Source organism: Pipistrellus kuhlii, unplaced genomic scaffold, assembly GCF_014108245.1.
Source record: "Pipistrellus kuhlii isolate mPipKuh1 unplaced genomic scaffold, mPipKuh1.p scaffold_m20_p_48, whole genome shotgun sequence".
NCBI lineage: Eukaryota > Metazoa > Chordata > Mammalia > Chiroptera > Vespertilionidae > Pipistrellus > Pipistrellus kuhlii.
The window spans coordinates 1,037,754-1,055,935 of record NW_023425549.1 but is presented as its reverse complement, the minus strand read 5'-3'; the positions used below and the strand labels follow the sequence as shown (position 1 = coordinate 1,055,935).

The 18,182-nt window shown below is 46.1% G+C and overlaps 1 protein-coding gene across 1 annotated transcript; it reads left to right on the top strand.

Moving 5' to 3' along the window:
- Positions 1 to 2,398: 2,398 nt before the first annotated feature.
- On the top strand, positions 2,399 to 18,077 carry KCTD13 (potassium channel tetramerization domain containing 13). Its single transcript, XM_036412957.2, has 6 exons — positions 2,399 to 2,792; positions 4,718 to 4,887; positions 14,527 to 14,616; positions 14,699 to 14,751; positions 15,391 to 15,586; positions 17,283 to 18,077. Exons 1-6 carry the CDS (start codon positions 2,549 to 2,551, stop codon positions 17,517 to 17,519), a joined length of 990 nt encoding a protein of 329 aa, XP_036268850.1. The 5' UTR covers positions 2,399 to 2,548; the 3' UTR covers positions 17,520 to 18,077.
- Positions 18,078 to 18,182: the final 105 nt, after the last annotated feature.

The following is an 18,182-nucleotide window of genomic DNA, read 5'->3' as shown; positions in this document are numbered from 1 at the left end:
CTCTCAGACTCCACCCATGCACAAATTCATGCACTGGGCCTCAATATATTGTCAATATATATACATATATATATATATATATATATATATATATATATATGACAGATTATTATGCATTCAGAGATCATAATAATCTGACCACTCAGTGTCTAGTTTAACAATTCTTTAAGTCATTTTTTAAAAAATAAACGTTTTAAAAATATATATTTTTATTGATTTCAGGGAGGAATGGAGAGGGAGAGAGAGACAGAAACATCAATGATGGGAATCACCGATCGGCTGCTTCCTGCACACCCCCCACTGGGGATCAAGCCTGCAACCCAGCATGTGCCCTTGACTGGAACTGAACCTGGGACCCTTCAGTCCGCAGGCTGACACTGTATTCACTGAGCCAACTCAGTAGGGCTCTTTAAGATATTTTAAACTGTTTAACTGGACTGGTTATTCCTAGAGCAAGGAGAGAAAAGACAGTTTGAATAAAGAAAAACAGAATTTGACACATTCTTGTACATGCACACCCAAAGAATGACATTCCTTTTAAAAATAACTCAGGCACTAGACAATTTAATAAAGTCATACAATTAAAAAGTTAGCATTTATTAATATGCAAAGTACTGAAGTGAAACACTGCCTACGCTAAACAAACTAACCTCTCTTTTTGACAAACAAGACAGTTTCCTCATGAGGGTTTCTTTCTCTTTTGTTCTGAGGTACCTTTTGAATAAACAACCGTATTCTTGTCAAAAGTTCCCCAAAATGGTCACTGCAATTCTAAATTGTCTCAAGTGAAATTGTGTCAGTTAGGAAGGTATGGGTATGAATTAGAGGAACCGTGAGAAAACATGAAGGAAGCAGGTATTTGGCCCAGTTTTAGTTGGAACAAGGATCCGTAAGGATGCTGCTGTGCAACCTGGTACCTGCAGAACTTGGCCAAAGACCAATTGTCCTTGACCAGGAACCAGAGAAAATGTCCTAAATCTGGGCAGAAGGAATGAAACAAAGCAGTTCTAAGGGACACAATCTCTCTGCCCCTACCCTCCACCCCCACCCCACCCCCACCCCGGCCATTTCTACAATTCTGTTTCTTTTTCCTCCAGCAAATCCCCCTACCAGACATTAAGCTGGATGGTTACCTCACACTTCTCACCACCCTTTCTTGTCAACCATGTGTTTCTATCTCATTTCCTTTTCTCAGGGTCGGGTATCTCACATTAGCTGGGAGTCTAAGACCTACGCTCTGCATGGAACTCTGCCCTCACCCCTCTACCTGGTCATTGTCAGCGTTAGCTCAGTACCACCTCCGAGAGGCCCTCCATGAGGACCTTACCTACTCACACCCTGATGTCCTAGCACTACAGCCACCTCCCCTGGATCCGTCCCCTTAGCCTTGTTTAAAACAGTTAACAGCCTAAAGTGGGAGTCACTTGTGCTGAGCCCCGCATCAGCAAACCAAGACTTTCAATACCTAACCTAATTGCAACCTCAAGATCTCCCGGGAATGTAATCTTTATTTTAATACATTTTATTGACTTTTTACAGAGAGGAAGGGAGAGGGATAGAGAGTCAGAGAGAGAAACATCGTTCAGCTGCCTCTTGCACATCCCCCACTGGGGATGTGCCTGCAACCAAGGTACATGCCCTTGACTGGAATCGAACCTGGGATCCTTCAGTCCAAAGCTCTATCCACTGAGCCAAACGGGTTAGGGTAGGAATGTAATCTTTAACTAGGCAATATGGGATGAGCTGGTCAGCACTAGCGAGATAATACCTCCCCCTCACCCCCTAACACATACACACACACACACACACACACACACACACACACACACACTCACACACACACACAGCCCCTTCCAGACCTCTTGGGAGGCCCACCTTTAAAAAAAATCTTTGCTAATGTCTTTTTTTTTTTTTTTTTTTTTTTTTTCCCCCCCTGCCTTTGAAAACCTTTGCTTTCCTATTGCTTAGGGAGCTCCTTCCTATTTGCTAGATGGGATGCCCTCTGATTCATGAATGGTTGAATAAAGCCAATTTGATCTTTACACGTTCTCAGCAGGATTTTCGTCTTTTAACAGCATTCTATAAGGACGTCCCTTGGGGTCTGTTTGCAGCTCTCCTCTGCGGGCGGGATACCTCGCCCAGTACCCTGCTCCTCGGGCCTCAGTTTCCCCGTCATGCTTGGGAATCGCTCTGAGAGCGCAAGCCCAACCAAGGCACCGGGACGTCGCTTTCCACATGAGGCAGGCGGCCCGGCGCCGCCGGGACCTGCTCTCCGGTATCAACGAGGGGCCGCGCCGCGCCGCGCCGCACCGGCCCGTACCGGCCGAAGGCCACTGCGCATGCTCCGCACTCCGGCCGCGCGGGGTCCCGGGACGTTGACGCGCCTGCGCACTGCCGGCCGCGCTGCTGGAGGCGCTGGCGCCGGGGCCGCTGGCCGGTGTCTGCGCGGCGGCGTGCGGGCGTGCTGGCCGGGCTGCGCGGCCGCAGGGGTCGGACCCGGGTCCTGAGGGCGCGGAGGGAGCCCACGGCCGCCGCCGCCACCCCCGGCATGTCGGCCGAGGCTTCGGGCCCGGCGGCCGGGGCCCTGTCCCTGGAGGTCCCTAAGCCCTGGGGCCTCGAGCCGGGCGCCGCCGCCGCCCCCGGGCTGCAGCCGCAGAGCCCGAACAGCAAGTACGTGAAGCTGAACGTGGGGGGCTCGCTGCACTACACCACGCTGCGCACGCTCACGGGCCAGGACACGCTGCTCAAGGCCATGTTCAGCGGCCGCGCCGAGGTACTCACCGACGCCGGAGGTACCGCACGCCCCTCCCTGTGCCGCCCTCCGCCCGCCGGGCCGCGCCTCCGCACGCCGAGTCTCTCCTCGCCCGCCCGGGGTCTCCGTGTCCCTTCCCTCTCTCACCGCCTCCAGCCAGCTCACTCTCACGCCCTTCCATCCTCACATCCCGGCTCCTCTTCTCTTTTTCCTTCATCATCTTCCTCCTCCCCCAGTCCTGACCCCCAGTAGGCGACAACCCACACTAGGAAGCAACCCCCTCTGCAACGCTGTGGCCAGTGATTTATCGTGTCACTTCAGAATTTCATTCCCACTCCCACCCAGTTCTCCCAGTTCTCCCGCCCTTAACTCCCCGGCTCAAAAACCCTGGGAACCAGCAGCATCCGTCCAGGCAACCTTCTTCCCAGCTGCCAGCCTTTTGTTCCCTCTGTCGTAGCGCTGCTAGCAGCCAGCCTGCAGAGTTGGAAGACCTTGTCTGTGTCTGCTTCCCCTGATGCACTCTAAGGCACCCTCTGCAAGTGCAGGTTATAGGAGAGGCTGCGTGTGGTTTGCCTGGGACACCGGTGTGGTGGTGGAGGGTTCTCTGGCAGCTGAACCTTACCTTCTCGCTGTGGTGCATTCAGGTTTGGGCCTCACAGGCCCTGGTGGAATCTTACAGTGTTGGAGAGGGGGGCCCAGGAGGTGTTCACAAAGATTGTGAGAGCAGGAAAATAAACATTTGGGAGGTGGAGCTCAGTCTTCAACGGTCTAAAGGTGAAGAAGTTACTTATTCAGTATTTGTAAAGGGCCAGTTCATACTGGAGATGCTTTGTTTGGGTAAATGGATCTGAGGAGGATTAGGCTTATTGAGTTTACTTTTTTATGGGGACCGGGGAGAACAATAAACAAACATACCAATAAAAAGAGGCATGTGCCCTGGCGGGTGGCTCTGTTGATTGGAGTGTTGTCCTGAGCCACAAAAGATTGTGGGTGCCATTCCTGGTCAGGGCCCATACCTGGATTGAGGGTTTGAAGCCCAATCCTTGGCGTGCAGGAGGCAGCCAATCAATGATTCTCATCATTGATGTTCGTGCATTGATGTTCCTACATGCCTGGCGATGGGGAGGGGACATGGGCAGGTGGCCAGCCTGCCTGCTGGTCGAACTCCTGGTCGAGGGGACAATTTGCATATTAGCATTTTATTATATAGGATACATACTGAGTGGCCAGATTATTATGCGTTCAGAGATCATAATAATCTGACCACTCAGTGTATATGTGTGTGTGTGTATCCCACATAATAAAAGCCTATTATGCTAAGTGTCCAATCTACCAGTCATCTGTTCAACCAATCAAAGCATAATATGCTAATGATATGCTAAGGTTGCTCAACCGCTCGCTATGACATGCACTGACCACCAGGAGGCAGAGGCCCTGATCATCAGGTTAGCTTGCTGCTGGGGTCTGGTAAATTGGGACTGAGCAAGATGGGCCAAACACGCTCTGGAGCCCTGCTGCAGTCCCTCCCTGGCTGGTAACCTCCCGCATCTCTCCCCTGCCCCATGCACCCGTGGGGTCCCTCAGCCTGGCCTGCATCCTCTGCACCCTCTCGCAATCTGGGACCCCTTAGGGGATGTTGGAGAGCTGGTTTCAGCCAGGTCCCGTAGACCAGGCCGAGGGACCCCACTGGTGCACAAATTTGTGCACTGGGCCTCTAACGTGTGTGTGCGTGCGTGTGTGTGTGTGTGTGTGTGTGTGTGTGTGTATATATATATATATATATATATATATATATATATATGCCATGGAAACACTCACTGGACATGTTTTAATGGTATTTCCTTGGATGACACAGAGGTTTGAGAAAAATTCAGATTTGTAGCTTTGGAATCCTTTTTTCATAAAAGTTAGTAGCTTTAGGGCCCCCAGAAAGCCATCCTTCTTTTCTTCTCCCCATCCCACCAGGCTGGGTGCTGATTGACCGGAGCGGCCGCCACTTTGGTACAATCCTCAACTACCTTCGGGATGGGTCTGTGCCACTGCCTGAAAGTGCCAGAGAACTTGGGGAGCTGCTAGGTGAAGCACGCTACTACCTGGTCCAGGGCCTGATTGAGGACTGCCAGCTGGCACTGCAGGTGAGGGTCCTTCCCCCACCTCCTGAGTCCCCCCTGTGCCATGACCCTGGCGAGCTGATCAAGTAGTTGGCTATAAGGGCATTGGAAACAATAAAAGGAAACGTGGGCTGCTGCTGTGAGAGGCTGCCTCTGCCTGGCTTTAAGTGGCCATGACCCCGGAAAGTTTGGGGGTGCTATCTTCTGCATCCCTGCTGTTTTAGGCAGAGCCCCTCTCAACATCTCATGCCAGGACTATTGCAATGGTTAAGTGATTGCTCTCTCTGCTTCTTGCTGTTTCTACCCAGCCAAACCAGCTGTTACATTACCACCTGATTAATTATCCTCAAAAATAATCGCAATCTAGTCTCCCCTTTGCCCAGAAATCAAGTCATAAATAACTCTCTTGTGCCACTAAGGAAAAAATCTAAACTTAAACTGGAATGTAGTGACTTCCATAATCTGATTCTATCCTGGCAGGCAACACCCCACCCACCCCCAGGGGCTTTAAAAAATTTTTTTTGATAGAAGGTTTGGGGGTTCCAGAGACCTATCTGCTGTGCTTCATTTCTGTGGATCTCAGGGTTCTGAGGAGAAGCTATTGGGAAGCACAGCCAGGACATAGGGGTTAAGTGTCACCTCTACTATAGTTGACTGGCTGGCCTTGAGTGAGTCAATTTCTACTTGGCATTCTGTCCTCATGTTCCAAAAGATAGGGAAGTGAGAAAAATATGTACAATGTACTGAGTTTTACATAAAGCCCTTTATTCTGTTCCATTTTTACAATGTTAAAATATCCTTTCTTTTATGATACAATATTAATGGAGACTATGAGGGTTTCTTTTTTGATGTTCTTTGTATATTAAAAAGTGGCAGATATAAACAAGTGTCTGTTACCTTGGGGAATACTTATTCTTGGAATCCAAAAGTATAGAAGTTCTTTGGGTTGTATCCATATTTTTCAAACTTTGTGTCTGCATCCCATAGAAAAAATGCATTTCATATTCATAACTGAAATAAGAGTTTTATAAAATGATACTTTCAGTGAAACTTTCTGAAAAATTATTTTCTTCCTTTCCTTTAATGCTCTTTGAGACCCATTAAGCTTGTTTCATGACCCATTAATGGGTAGCCACTTGCAGTTTGCATGGGATGATCTTGGAAGTACATTCCTGAGCTATAGTTTTACATTTGTCTAATGTTATCTCACACCCACTCCTGAAGCTAATGTTTATCTAATGTTATCCACACCCACATACTCACTCCTGTGTGTCTGGAGTGATTCTGCTATCTGCTTGTATGTTCATCTTGTACCCTTGTTTGTCTTTTTTTTTTTTTTTTTTTTTTTTAAGAGGAAGTTAGGGATGCATCCAAGGTCAAAGAGCCAGTAAGCAGGTAGGCTCACATTCAGCCCCAGGTTATCTGACTTCCAAACACAGTGCTTTTTCTTCTGTGCTCCAACTACCTCCCTCCCAGGTTTCCCTGAGACCATTCCACCCCACCCCACGTGGCTAGTGTTTGCTTGTTTGGTGCATAAGAGATTTTTATTTTTGTTTTGAAGACTTTTGGACAGAATGTTGAGTCCATCGTACTCCTCAGTGTGTGGCACTTAATCATCATTGGTCTATGCAAATCTTTTATTTTATTTTTATTTCCAAATCCCTGTCCTCTTCCCTTTTCTCCATAGGTACTCCACCATATGCTTGGATTATGTTTGTTTCCTTGAAAAGCTAAAGCATTATTTTGTATGTATTTAAGTTTCTATAAATGGCATTTGAGTTATGGATCGTGTGTTTTGTTTCTTAATTCAGTACTTATTCAAGATTTATTCATGCTGCACCATGCACATTTAGTTCTTTGTTTTTAACTATTGCACAGGAATCTACGATATGCATTCACCATATTTTATGTATGCATTCCCCTGAGGTTAGAGACCTACACGGACTCCCCACTTTCTGCCCCCACCAAATGGTGCCGCCGTGACCATCTTCATACATATGCCCTTGTGGGACCTGGGCCAGGGTTTCTTATGATTGTAGCTGGGAGTGGAATTGCTGGGTCACAGGACACATACCAAAAAATTTCATCGGTGTCATCAGATTATTCACTTTACACTCTTGTTCAGCAGTGCATAAGGGATCTAGTTTCTGCATATTCTTGACAGCACATAGCATGATCCAGTGTTCTAATTTTGCCAATCTGATTCGTATAGAGTGATCTCGTTTTAGTTTGCATTCCTCTCATTACTAATGAGTCTTTTTATAGTTTTTTGGTTTCCCCTTGTGTTCATACTCTTGTTATTTTTCCATGTGTTTATTGATTTTTAGAGAGAAGAGAGAGAGAAAGAAACATCCATCAGTTTCCTCTCATGCAAGCCCCAGCCTGTCCAGGTGGGATGGGACCTGCAATCTAGGTATGCGCCTGACTGGGAATCAAACCCTCAACTTTTTGGTGTATGGGACGACGCTCAACCAACTGAGCTGACTATTCATATTCTTTACCAAAGTTTCTACTGAATTAAAAAAAAATCTTTTTCTTGGCCGGCCATGTGGCTCAGTGGTTTAGCATCAACACATGAATCAAGATGTCACAGTTTGATTCCTGGTCAGGGCACATGCCCCCATTGTGGTTCAATCCCCAGTAGTGAGCATGCAGGAGGCAACTGATTGAGGATGTTTCTCTCTACCCCACTCTGTCTCTCTAAAAATCAATAAATATATTTTAAAACATTTAAAAATATATTTTTCTTGTTGCTTCACAGAAATCCTTGCATAATTTAGCTTAGTTCCTATGGAGAATTAAGGCCTATTTCCCTAAGGCATGTGTTATGAATAATACATTTACTGTTCTCCTCTGCATCTAGAACGGTACTTACCTACCCTCCTTGGGAAAGTTCAGAAAATAGTTACTCAGATTATTTGCTAGGTTTTCAGCTTCAGGAGAGGAACCCCAGCTGAAGAAGTTTGGTTTTGATAATAATTTCTAGTCAGTTTCAGATGTTGCCAGCATTTTCTCCTAGAATGTCACTTGCCTATAGCAGCTATTGTTGAGTGGAAATACTTGGACTTTTTTTAAAATTGTAAATAACCATTTATTATTCTTAAAGCAGTAGGTATATGTTTAGAAAACACAGATAATTAAAAATACAAAGTATCAAATGTCCTTCCAGGGGTGTGTGTGTGTGTGTTTGCCAAAATACAATCACACTGTATGTGCTGTTTGTAATCTGCTTTGTTTGTTAATAATTGCCATCTTTCCATGTCAATAAAATTTTATACAATATCTAGGGGCATACACACATTCTAGAAATGTCTTTTATAGCTGGTTCATTAAACAAGGACCCAGTTTAGATCCTTGCACCATCTCTGCTTATTATGTTCTTCAAGGTTCTTCCAACCCAGTCCCTTTTTTCTCACGATGCTGACTTGTAAAAGACCACCAGTTGTCCTGCACAATGACTCAATTTCCAAATTTGCCTGGTTGTTTACTTGTGGTATCATTTGGTTTGTAACCCACCCCATTCTGAGTTTTCTATAAACTACATGATGGATATAAAGGCTTGATAATAAACATTTTGGTTAGAATACATTTTAGGTAATTTTATATTTTTCATATTGTTTGTATTGAGGGATCCATAATTTTGCTAATGTGGCTCCTCATTAGTGATGCTCAGAATTAGCCCCTTGACTCAGATGATGTTGGTGTGATCCTTCATTGAAGTTACATTCCCTTGTTGCCAACTATAAAGTAATTTGTATGATGTTATTTGGCAATATATGAATGGCAATTACCTATCAACCACACACCAATTGGTAACCCTTACCTGAGTCAGTAATTTCATTGGGGTTGTAGAATAATTATAATTCTATCATACCATCAACATTATTAAGTGTGGTTATTTGTAAGGTTTCCATTGTCAACCAGAGAAATTCTGAATTTAATGTAGTCAAATTCCTTTTTTTTTTTTTGCCTAAAGGTGTATCCTTTAGGATCTTGTTTAATAAGTTTTTTTCCATTCTGCATTTTAAAAACAGCTTTATATTTTTATCTTTTATATGTGGATCTTTTAATCTAAATGAAATTCACTGTTGTAAACATGAATTATGAAGGGATTTAACTCTTTTTTGTCCTCCTTATAGTAAACTAGTTTTCCTAATACCATTTATTAAACAGTTTGTGCTAGTCAGTGTCCAAAATGGACACCAGGCTCAGTTGGCATGGTTCAGTGGTAAAGTGTGGACTTAACAACCAGAAGGTCATGGTTCAGTTCCTGTCAGGGCACATAACTGGATTGTGGGCTCGATCCCCAGTAAGGGGCATGCAGGAGGCAGCCGATCAATGATTCTCTCTCATCATTGATGTTTCTATCTCTCCCTCTCTCTTGCTTTCTGAAATCAATAAAAAAAATTTAAAACAAAAAAAATGGCCACCAAAATTGTCCAAAATTCTTGCCTCCTGTTTATTCTGGCTCATGTTTAATGTTTAATGTCTGCCCTCCCACACTGAATAGGGCAAACCTATGTAACCAATAGGATATTGCAGAAATGATATCGTGTGACTTTTAAAGCTAGGTCATAACAGATATTGCTGTTTCTGCCCTTCTCTGGGATCACTCATTATGAGGGAAGCCAGCTGCCATGTGAGGATTCTCACGCAGCCCTAGCTTGGTGAGGGTCTGAAGCCTCCTGCCCACAGCCAGCACAAACTCCCACTCATATGGGTGAACCGTCTCAGAAGCGGATCCTTGATGCCATTCAGTCTTCAGTAACTACAGCCCTGGCCAACATCTGGACTCCAACTTCATAAAAGACCATGGTCTGGGACCACCTAGCTAAGCTAGTCTCGGTTCCCAACCTCCAGAAACTGAGATAATAAATGTTTGTTTTAAGCCGGTAAGTTTGTAGTAATTTGTTGCCCAGCAATAGATAACAGATTTTGATATCTGGAGTGGCATTTTGCCATAACAAAAACTTTAAATGTGGGCATGGCTTTAGACCTGGGAAGTGGGCAGAAGCTGGAAGGACTTTGAAGAGTGTTAAAAGCTTAAATAGTTTAAAGAGTGCGTTTATAGGAGTCTGATGACCTGTTAGGAGGCTGCAGTGAGGAAAATGTTATTGGAAACTGGCGCAAAGGCCACCTCTGCTCTGTGGTGGCAGGAGTTTAGCAACACTGTCTCCCAGGAATGTGGAAGGTAGACACTTACCTGCTGAACGGGGAGACCTAGCTAAAGAGATTTCCAGACTGTTTCTGGTTGCTTACAGTAAAATAAAAGAGGAGAGGGTAAGCTAAAAGTAAAACAGTTGAACAACAGGACCCAGGAGTTACTGAGTTTGGCTCAGTGGATCAAGTGTCAGCCTCTGGACTCAAGGGTCCCAGGTTCGATTCCAGTCAAGGGCACATGCCTGGGTTTCGGGCTTAATCCCTGGGAGGGGGCATGCAGAAGGCAGCTGATCAATAATTCTCTCTCATCATTGATGTTTCTCTCTCCCTCCCTCTCTGAAATCAAGATTTTATACACACACACACACACACACACACACACCAAAACAAAACAACAATAGCTTGTAGGCCAAGAGCAAATACAGAGTATTTTCAGTAAAACTTGGTCTAAAGAGGAAGATGTGGATGTAATTGTAAAATCTTTTAAAATCTCAAAAATATCCAAGAAGATATCTCAGAGAATCATTCAATCAAATAATAGTGCATCAATAAAATACAACTAAAATATAAAACGGACATTGCCCAGAACTACAGGAAGGTTGACTGACTGGAAATTCTACAGTGAGAAGCAAGGAGAAAACCAGAAGGAGGTGCGGAGGAGCTGGAAAAGCCAAGGTACGGAGACGCGGAGACGCGGTGCGCAGAGAGGACAGAGCCGGAGAGGAGGAAGGCCGAGTGCCTGGCGGGCGTTCCCTAGCGGAAAGGAGATAAAGCTCCGACTGTGCTGGGCCCCCGACTGCTCTGATCCCCAGTTTTAAGCCAGACCCCGGGGACTCAGGCTCAGCCATAGGGAGCCGGGCTGTAAGGTGGAACCCCGGGGAAGTGGCGAAAGGAGGTCCCAGCGGTGCGCACACTGCGCGCAGAGAAGGGACATTCGGCTGTGCCGCGGGCTTGCCCTGACGGGAAGGAGACTGGGGCTCCAGACTGCTCTGAACGCCACCTCCAACTCCACTTCCAACTGAACTGAACCCCAATACCGGGCTCATTGTGGGAGAGCATAGACTGTTTGGCAGCAGGCGAAAATCGAGGGCACCTTTCTCTCAGAGGCGCCGGCAGTGAGCTCTGAAGGACCCGCATAGGGCGGGGCTGACGGAAGCCAAAGCTGCAGGCTCCACCCTGAAACCCCGTCCCATCTGTAACTGCGAAATGCGACAACAAAATAGATCACAAACGAAAGAAATGGAGGACAAAAAGCGTCTGGATATAGAGTTCAAATCTACGCTTATAAGGTTTTTCAAGAATTTCCTAGAAAAGATGGATAAGGCCTATGAGGATATGAAAAGAGATCAACTAGAATTAATAAGGGATCAACAAGACATAAAGAATACATTGTCTGAAATAAAAAATATTTTACAGAGTCCTAAAAACAGAAGGGAAGATCACAAGAATCAAGTCAAAGATTTGGAACATAAAGAGCCAGAAGACACTCCTCCACAGAAGCTAGAAGGCAAGAGAATCCAGAAAATTGAAGATAATGTAAGAAACCTCTGGGACAACTTCAAGCGAACCAACATCAGAATTATTGGGGTCCCAGAAGATGAGAGAGGGCAAGATATCGAAAACATACTGAAAGAAATAGTGACAGAAAACTTCCCCCACCTGGGGAAAGAATTAGACTTACAAGTCCAGGAAGCGCATAGAACTCCAAACAAAAGGAATCCAAAGAGGACCACACCGAGACACATCATTATTAAAATTCCAAGAGCAAAAGACAAAGAGAGAATATTAAAAGAAGCAAGAGCAAAGAAGGTAGTAATCTATAAAGGAGCACCTATACGATTGTCAGCTGACTTCTCAACAGAAACCATGCAGGCCAGAAGGGAATGGCAAGAAATATTCAAGGTGATGAATAGCAAGAACCTACAGCCAAAGATAATCTATCCAGCAAAGCTATCACTCAGAATCGAAGGCCAGATAAAGAGCTTCACTAATAAAAAAAAAGCTAAAGGAGTTCATCACCGCCAAACCAGATTTATATGAATTGCTGAAGGGGGTTCTTTCAGAAGATAAAGTAAACAAAGATAAAAATTATGAACAACAAATACGTAACTATCAACAAGTGAATCTAAAAACCAAGGAAATTAAAAAAATCTGATGAACAATATTAACTGTTGAATATAATAGAATCAGAGGTATGGAAGGGGAGTGAACTGACAATTCTTGGGGAAGAGGGGAGAGGGGGGCGTGGGAAGAGACTGAACATAAACTGTGCACATATGGATGAGGACAATGGGGAGAGGGGAAAGGGCAGAGGGTGGGGTGGGAACCTGGTGGAGGAGAGCAATGGTGGTGGGGGGGGAAGGAACATTTGTAATAATATGAACAATAAAAACTTATAAAAAATAAATAAAATAAAATAAAATAAAATAAAATAAAATAAAAAAATAATAGTGCATCAATAAAATAATAGTGCATTCAATCAAATAATAGCTTAACGATGCTCCTCAGGAGTCTTGCACAAGCCCAAAGTAGAGAAGAACTTATTTTACAGAGATTTGTATACGTGGCTTTTGCCTAGTGAAATGAACCCCAAGACACAAGATACCCAGTAAATTTTAAGAGAATTCTTTTGGCCAAAGCCCTGGGAGGCACAGAGACAGTGCAGGAGGAGAAGAGGCCTTTAGAACCCCAAATTCTGCCGGCAGGAAGTGACTGAGGAAACTGGAGCTGCGAGCAGGGGCTGGCATGGAAAAGGAAGGACAACTCAGGGCAGAACCAAACCCACAGAGAACCATTTGGGGTAAGAGCAGGCATCAGAGAACTCCCAACGTTTGTCCCGCTGGATTAAGAATTTTCGTGAAGCAGTGACTTCTAGGTGCCTCCTGTCCCCTGCCCTGCCTTTTTGAACATAGTGCCCTAGTTTGTATCCTTATGTCTGTCCCACCATTGTGTATTGGGTGTTTGGGAAAGAGACGACTTGTCTCGCGGTCACAGGTCTTCAGACCAAGAGCAAATGAACTTAAGGAACTATAGTTAAGGAACTACATCCAAGGCGCCTCCCCCCCACCTGGACCTGATTTAGATGACAGATTCTGTACTTCATGCCGGTGCTGTAAAGAGATGAGACTTTGGGGGAATCATTGGAAGCCATAAACATGTTTTGCATATGGGAGGGATTTGATCCATGGAAGCCGGCCTCTAAGGCAGTCCCCAATGATCTTATTTTCAGAATTCATTCTCTTGTGTAGTTTCCTCCCACACTGAATAGGTCTGACAAAACTGTCATAAAAGACATTCAGGTCTCCCCACCTTGCTTCCCCTGGAATTGCTTGCTTTGGAGAATGTTATAAGGGCACTCAAGCAACTCCGTGGAGAAGTCCAAGGGACAGGGATCAGATATGTCCCGCCAATAACCAGCATGAACTTGACAGCCACATGAACAAGCTTTCTCAGAAACAAATCCTCCAGACTCGGTCATGCCTTCAGATTACTGCAGCCCCAGCTGACTGACTGCAAACTCAGGAGAGTCCTGAATTCCTGAACCACAGAGACTGAGAAATGTTGATTGTTGATTTAAACTGTTAAATTGTGGAACAGTCTGTTACACAGCAATAATCAATACACACACCATACTTTCCCATTGATTTGTGGTATCGTTTTGTAAATATCAGTTCTCATATACATTAGTCTGTTTCCACTCTCTATTGTGTTCCATTGTTTTTGTTTGTTTCTGCACCAAAACAACACTTTTCATTATTATGGCTTTGAAGGATATTTAAATATCTGGCTCTTTTTTAAAAAATTAAATAATAGTAGACTTTTATTCCATATTAATTTTAGAAAAAGTTTTATGAGTGTCTCAAATTTTTTTAATTTGTGTTAGAATTGCACATCTAGTTTGGTCAGGAGAGGTGAGATGATTCTAGAAGACAGAAAAAAGGAGAGAAGCCTGTGTGTCTGGTTCTGATCTGCCTCCAGCCTCTCACCCAGCCAGATTCATTAACTTAACAGATACTTACTGAGCGTCTATTGTACACTGTCGCTTACCACCTACATGGGAAGAGACAGATCATTAGCAAAAAAAGACTAAAATGAGAAAATGTGAGGAACTGAGTGCAGTGAAGAAAGTGAACTAATACTGTGAAGAGGAAGTAGAGGAGCTGCTGTAGCCAGGGAGCTTAGGGAGGGGGACCAGCACCCTGAGGGGCACTATTTGAGTTGAGATCTGAATGATGTGGAGGAGCCAGCCACAGAAACTTAGTGCAGAGGGTTAGGTGGGCACAAACCGGATGTGCCACCCAGCAAGCCGTTGGTGGGATTGAAGCCCAGCAAGCAGGGGAGAGAGGTAGGGACACTATCAGAGATGCCAGATGCTGCAGAGTCTTATGGACAACGGAGTCTGGATTTCCCCCCAAAAGGTGGCAAGTAGCTTTTGATGACTTTTAAGTGGGTAAGTGAGTGACCTTTGGTTGTGCTGTTAACCACCTTCCGCTTCTTCTCCAGCAAAAAAGGGAGACCCTGTCCCAGCTGTGCCTCGTCCCCATGGTGACATCTCCCCAGGAGGAGCAGCAGCTCCTGGCCAGCACCTCCAAGGTGAGGCCCTGAGTCCTTAGGGTGGAGGTTGGGCCTCTCTCTGCAGCCTGAGCCCCACCCTTCATCCTCTCTCCCTCAACAGCCCGTGGTGAAGCTCCTGCACAACCGCAGTAACAACAAGTACTCCTACACCAGGTGACTGCCATGGGGTGGGGGGTGCACTGGGTGGAACCCTGGGCTCGAGACCGCTCCGCTCCTGGCCCAGGGGGAGGGCTGTGGCCACACAGAAGGACGAAAGGAGTGCCTGCCTGAACGGGAATTCCAGCTCTGCCACTTACCCACTGGGGACCTCGGACAGGTCATTTTCACTTCTGAGCTTTAGTTTTATCAGTAAACGGGTTTTGGTGAGGATTTGATGATAATGACTAGCATTTACTAAGTGCTTATGTTACAACAAGCATTATTCTAATGCTTTACATATTTTAATACATAATCCTCACAGTTGTTTGAAGGAGGCATTGTGATCTCCATTTTGCAGCTAAGGAAATTGAGGCACTGAGAGGTGAAGTAATTTGCCTGGTTTCACCCAGTTAAAAAGTGGTGGAGCTAGGATGCCAGGTGACGCAGCCCGACTCCAGAGACTGCACAGGTAGCCACTCTGCTGTGCTGGGATTTGCTCAGCCAATGCTGCTTCCTTGCAAAGGCCTGCTTGGCCTGGCCCCAGGGGTGGAGGAAGGTCCCTGCTGGGCACCAAACCCCTGGGCAGGACCCTTGCTGGGGGAACAGAGGGTGGGAAGCCACTTGTGCTGAGGCCGCCTGGCCCCTGGTCTTCAGCACTTCAGATGACAACCTACTTAAGAACATCGAGCTGTTTGACAAGCTGGCCCTGCGCTTCCATGGGCGGCTGCTCTTCCTCAAGGATGTCCTGGGGGACGAGATCTGCTGCTGGTCCTTCTACGGGCAGGGCCGCAAAATCGCCGAGGTGTGCTGCACCTCCATTGTCTATGCCACGGAGAAGAAGCAGACCAAGGTCAGAAGGGTTTCAGGGCCTGGTCAGGGAGGGCTGTGGCGGTTGGCAGGACCAGGACCCTGGACAAAGGCAGCTGAGCAGATCTGGCAGGGGAATCTATCACTGGGAGTCAGGATCCAAGTTCTGGTGTCTTAACTGTAAATCATGATGTCATGCCATCTGACAGTCTTCTCAGCCTGGGCTCTTCTGACCTTCATGAGGAATGTGCCTCAGATGCACCAGAATCTTGAAAGTCTCTACGTACCAAATGCTATTTCACACTCCCCAACTTTGCACACATTATTCCTTTTTGTAGTTAATCTTCACCCTAGGATATTTTTTCCCCATTGATTTTTAGACAGAGTGGAAGGGGTGGGGGGAGGGGCGGGATAAACATTGATTGGTTTCATCCTGCACGTGCCCCAACCGGGGCTGGGATCAAACCTGCAACCCAAGTACATGCCTTTGATCAGGAATTTAACCCACTACCCTTTCAGTGCTCAGCTGATGCTCTAACCACTTAGAAACACCAGCCAAGGTTACATTATTCCTTTTTCTTGGGATTATTTTTCCTCATCCCTGTCTGCATGATGAATTTTACTTAATCTTTAAGACCCAAATCAAGCATCACTTTATTTGAGACACCTTCAATCATGAACGTTCACCCTAACAATCCCAGACAAAGTCGGTCATTCTTCTTCCTTAGCTAAATAAAGCTGGGGTGCTGAGGGTGGTGCGGGGGAGGTACTTCAGTAGTAAGGTGTTAGCTCCTTGAGAGCAGGGCTGTACCCCCCCCCCCCCCCCCCATTTCTCTAGCACTAGTGGAGGCTCATAGAAGAGTCTCTCACACAGTGGAAGCTGGGAAACATTTATTGAATGTGTGAATGAATGACCCAGCTCTAAGAAGCTTCCTCTGTTATTGGGAAGACAAGAAGATAAATCAATAATTAGAGGGTAGCTCGTTAAGAGTTATGTTAGTCATATTCCTCCAAGACACACCAGGGGAACCTCCAGTCACCTCTTTGTTTCATCCCTCTCTGCTTCATCACTCTGCATTGTACTCGTGCGTTGGCCTTGCTGCTGATGTTCAAATCATACACTAAACCCACTCCTGTGCCAGAGCTTTTACACTGCTGTTGCCTCTTCCCAGACTGCTCTCCCTCTAGTTACCCACCTGGCTCCCTCCCTCTTCTCCTTTGGCCATTGGTCAGCATCATCTTCTCAGTGAGGCCTTCTCTGAATAACCTCTGAGAACATTCCTGGCCATGACTATCCCCTCCCCATTTCCTGCTATGGGTCCCTCCCTCCCCCATAACATTTGTGATCATCTGACAGTTTGTATTTTGTTAAATGTATGTCTGGGTCCTCCCCCTGGACTGTAAACTTCCTGTGGATAGGAACTTTGTTTTGTTCGTTGCTATGTTCCCAATGTCTAGAACGACACCTGGTAGAGTGCACTTATTCAATAAGGTTTGTCTAATGAAAGAATACACCAAGAGACCTAGGAGCAAGGCAGAGGAAATAAATAACTGCCCGACTTCAGAGCTGGACCTTGAAGTATAAGTGTGACTTCGCTGAGTTAAGGAGTTGCAAAGAGAACAGTCCAGCCAAAGAACCAAAGACTAGGAGGTGTGCCAGTGCAGAGGCAGCTGGGGGAAAGGAGTCGCTGTGTGGCTGGACCAGAGGATGGGAGCTGGGGGTTGCTCGCCTTTTACAGGTGGAATTCCCAGAGGCCCGGATCTTTGAGGAGACCCTGAACATCCTGATCTACGAGACTCCCCGGGGTCCAGACCCAGCCCTCCTGGAGGCCACAGGGGGTGTAGCCGGAGGTGGAGGGGTGACCCGAGGGGAGGATGAGGAGAACCGAGAGCATCGTGTCCGCAGGATCCATGTCCGGCGCCACATCACCCATGACGAGCGTCCTCATGGCCAACAGATCGTCTTCAAGGACTGATCTTGACCTTTCTCCTTGTTTTTCTTCTACCACTGGGACCCAGTCCCTTTCTTTTCCTCCCCTTCCCATACCTTTGCCCCGGCTTTGCTGGCCAAGTCGTGGGTCTCCCTTCTGCCCTTTTATTGCATGGTACTTCCACTTTGGCCCTTTTCCATTCATCCTCACTTCCTTGCTAATAACACGGTACATTCCAGCCCCTTCCCTCAGTCAGAGCCCTTCAGAAGGCCTACATTCATTCCCTTATCACCACTCTTGCCCTGCTTTTTCCCCTTACCAGCTGGTTTAAAATGATTTAGAGTTCTCTTTCTCTTTTTTTAGTACATTGTACATGCCAAAGTGTCAAGCCAGCCCTTAATAACACCCTCCACATTCTGAGCTGCCTCCCAACCATTGTGCAGGATAGTTTGCTCCCTCTTTCCCTTTATGTTCTCCCTACCTCTTTAACTTTGTATTAGGCTGGCCTGCGCCTGCACCAGCTCAGCTGTCTTCCCAGTCTGTTTCATATTATTTATTATTTTAATTTTCTATTAAATTATTGAAATAAAGTTGAATTGAGGATTTGATGCTAACTCCCAGGGTGATGGCCAAGGAGATGGCTTATGTGAAGGGGGTTCCCTGCTAGCCAGACGGGAAGACATGCACCTCTGCTGTGGGGCTGGTAGC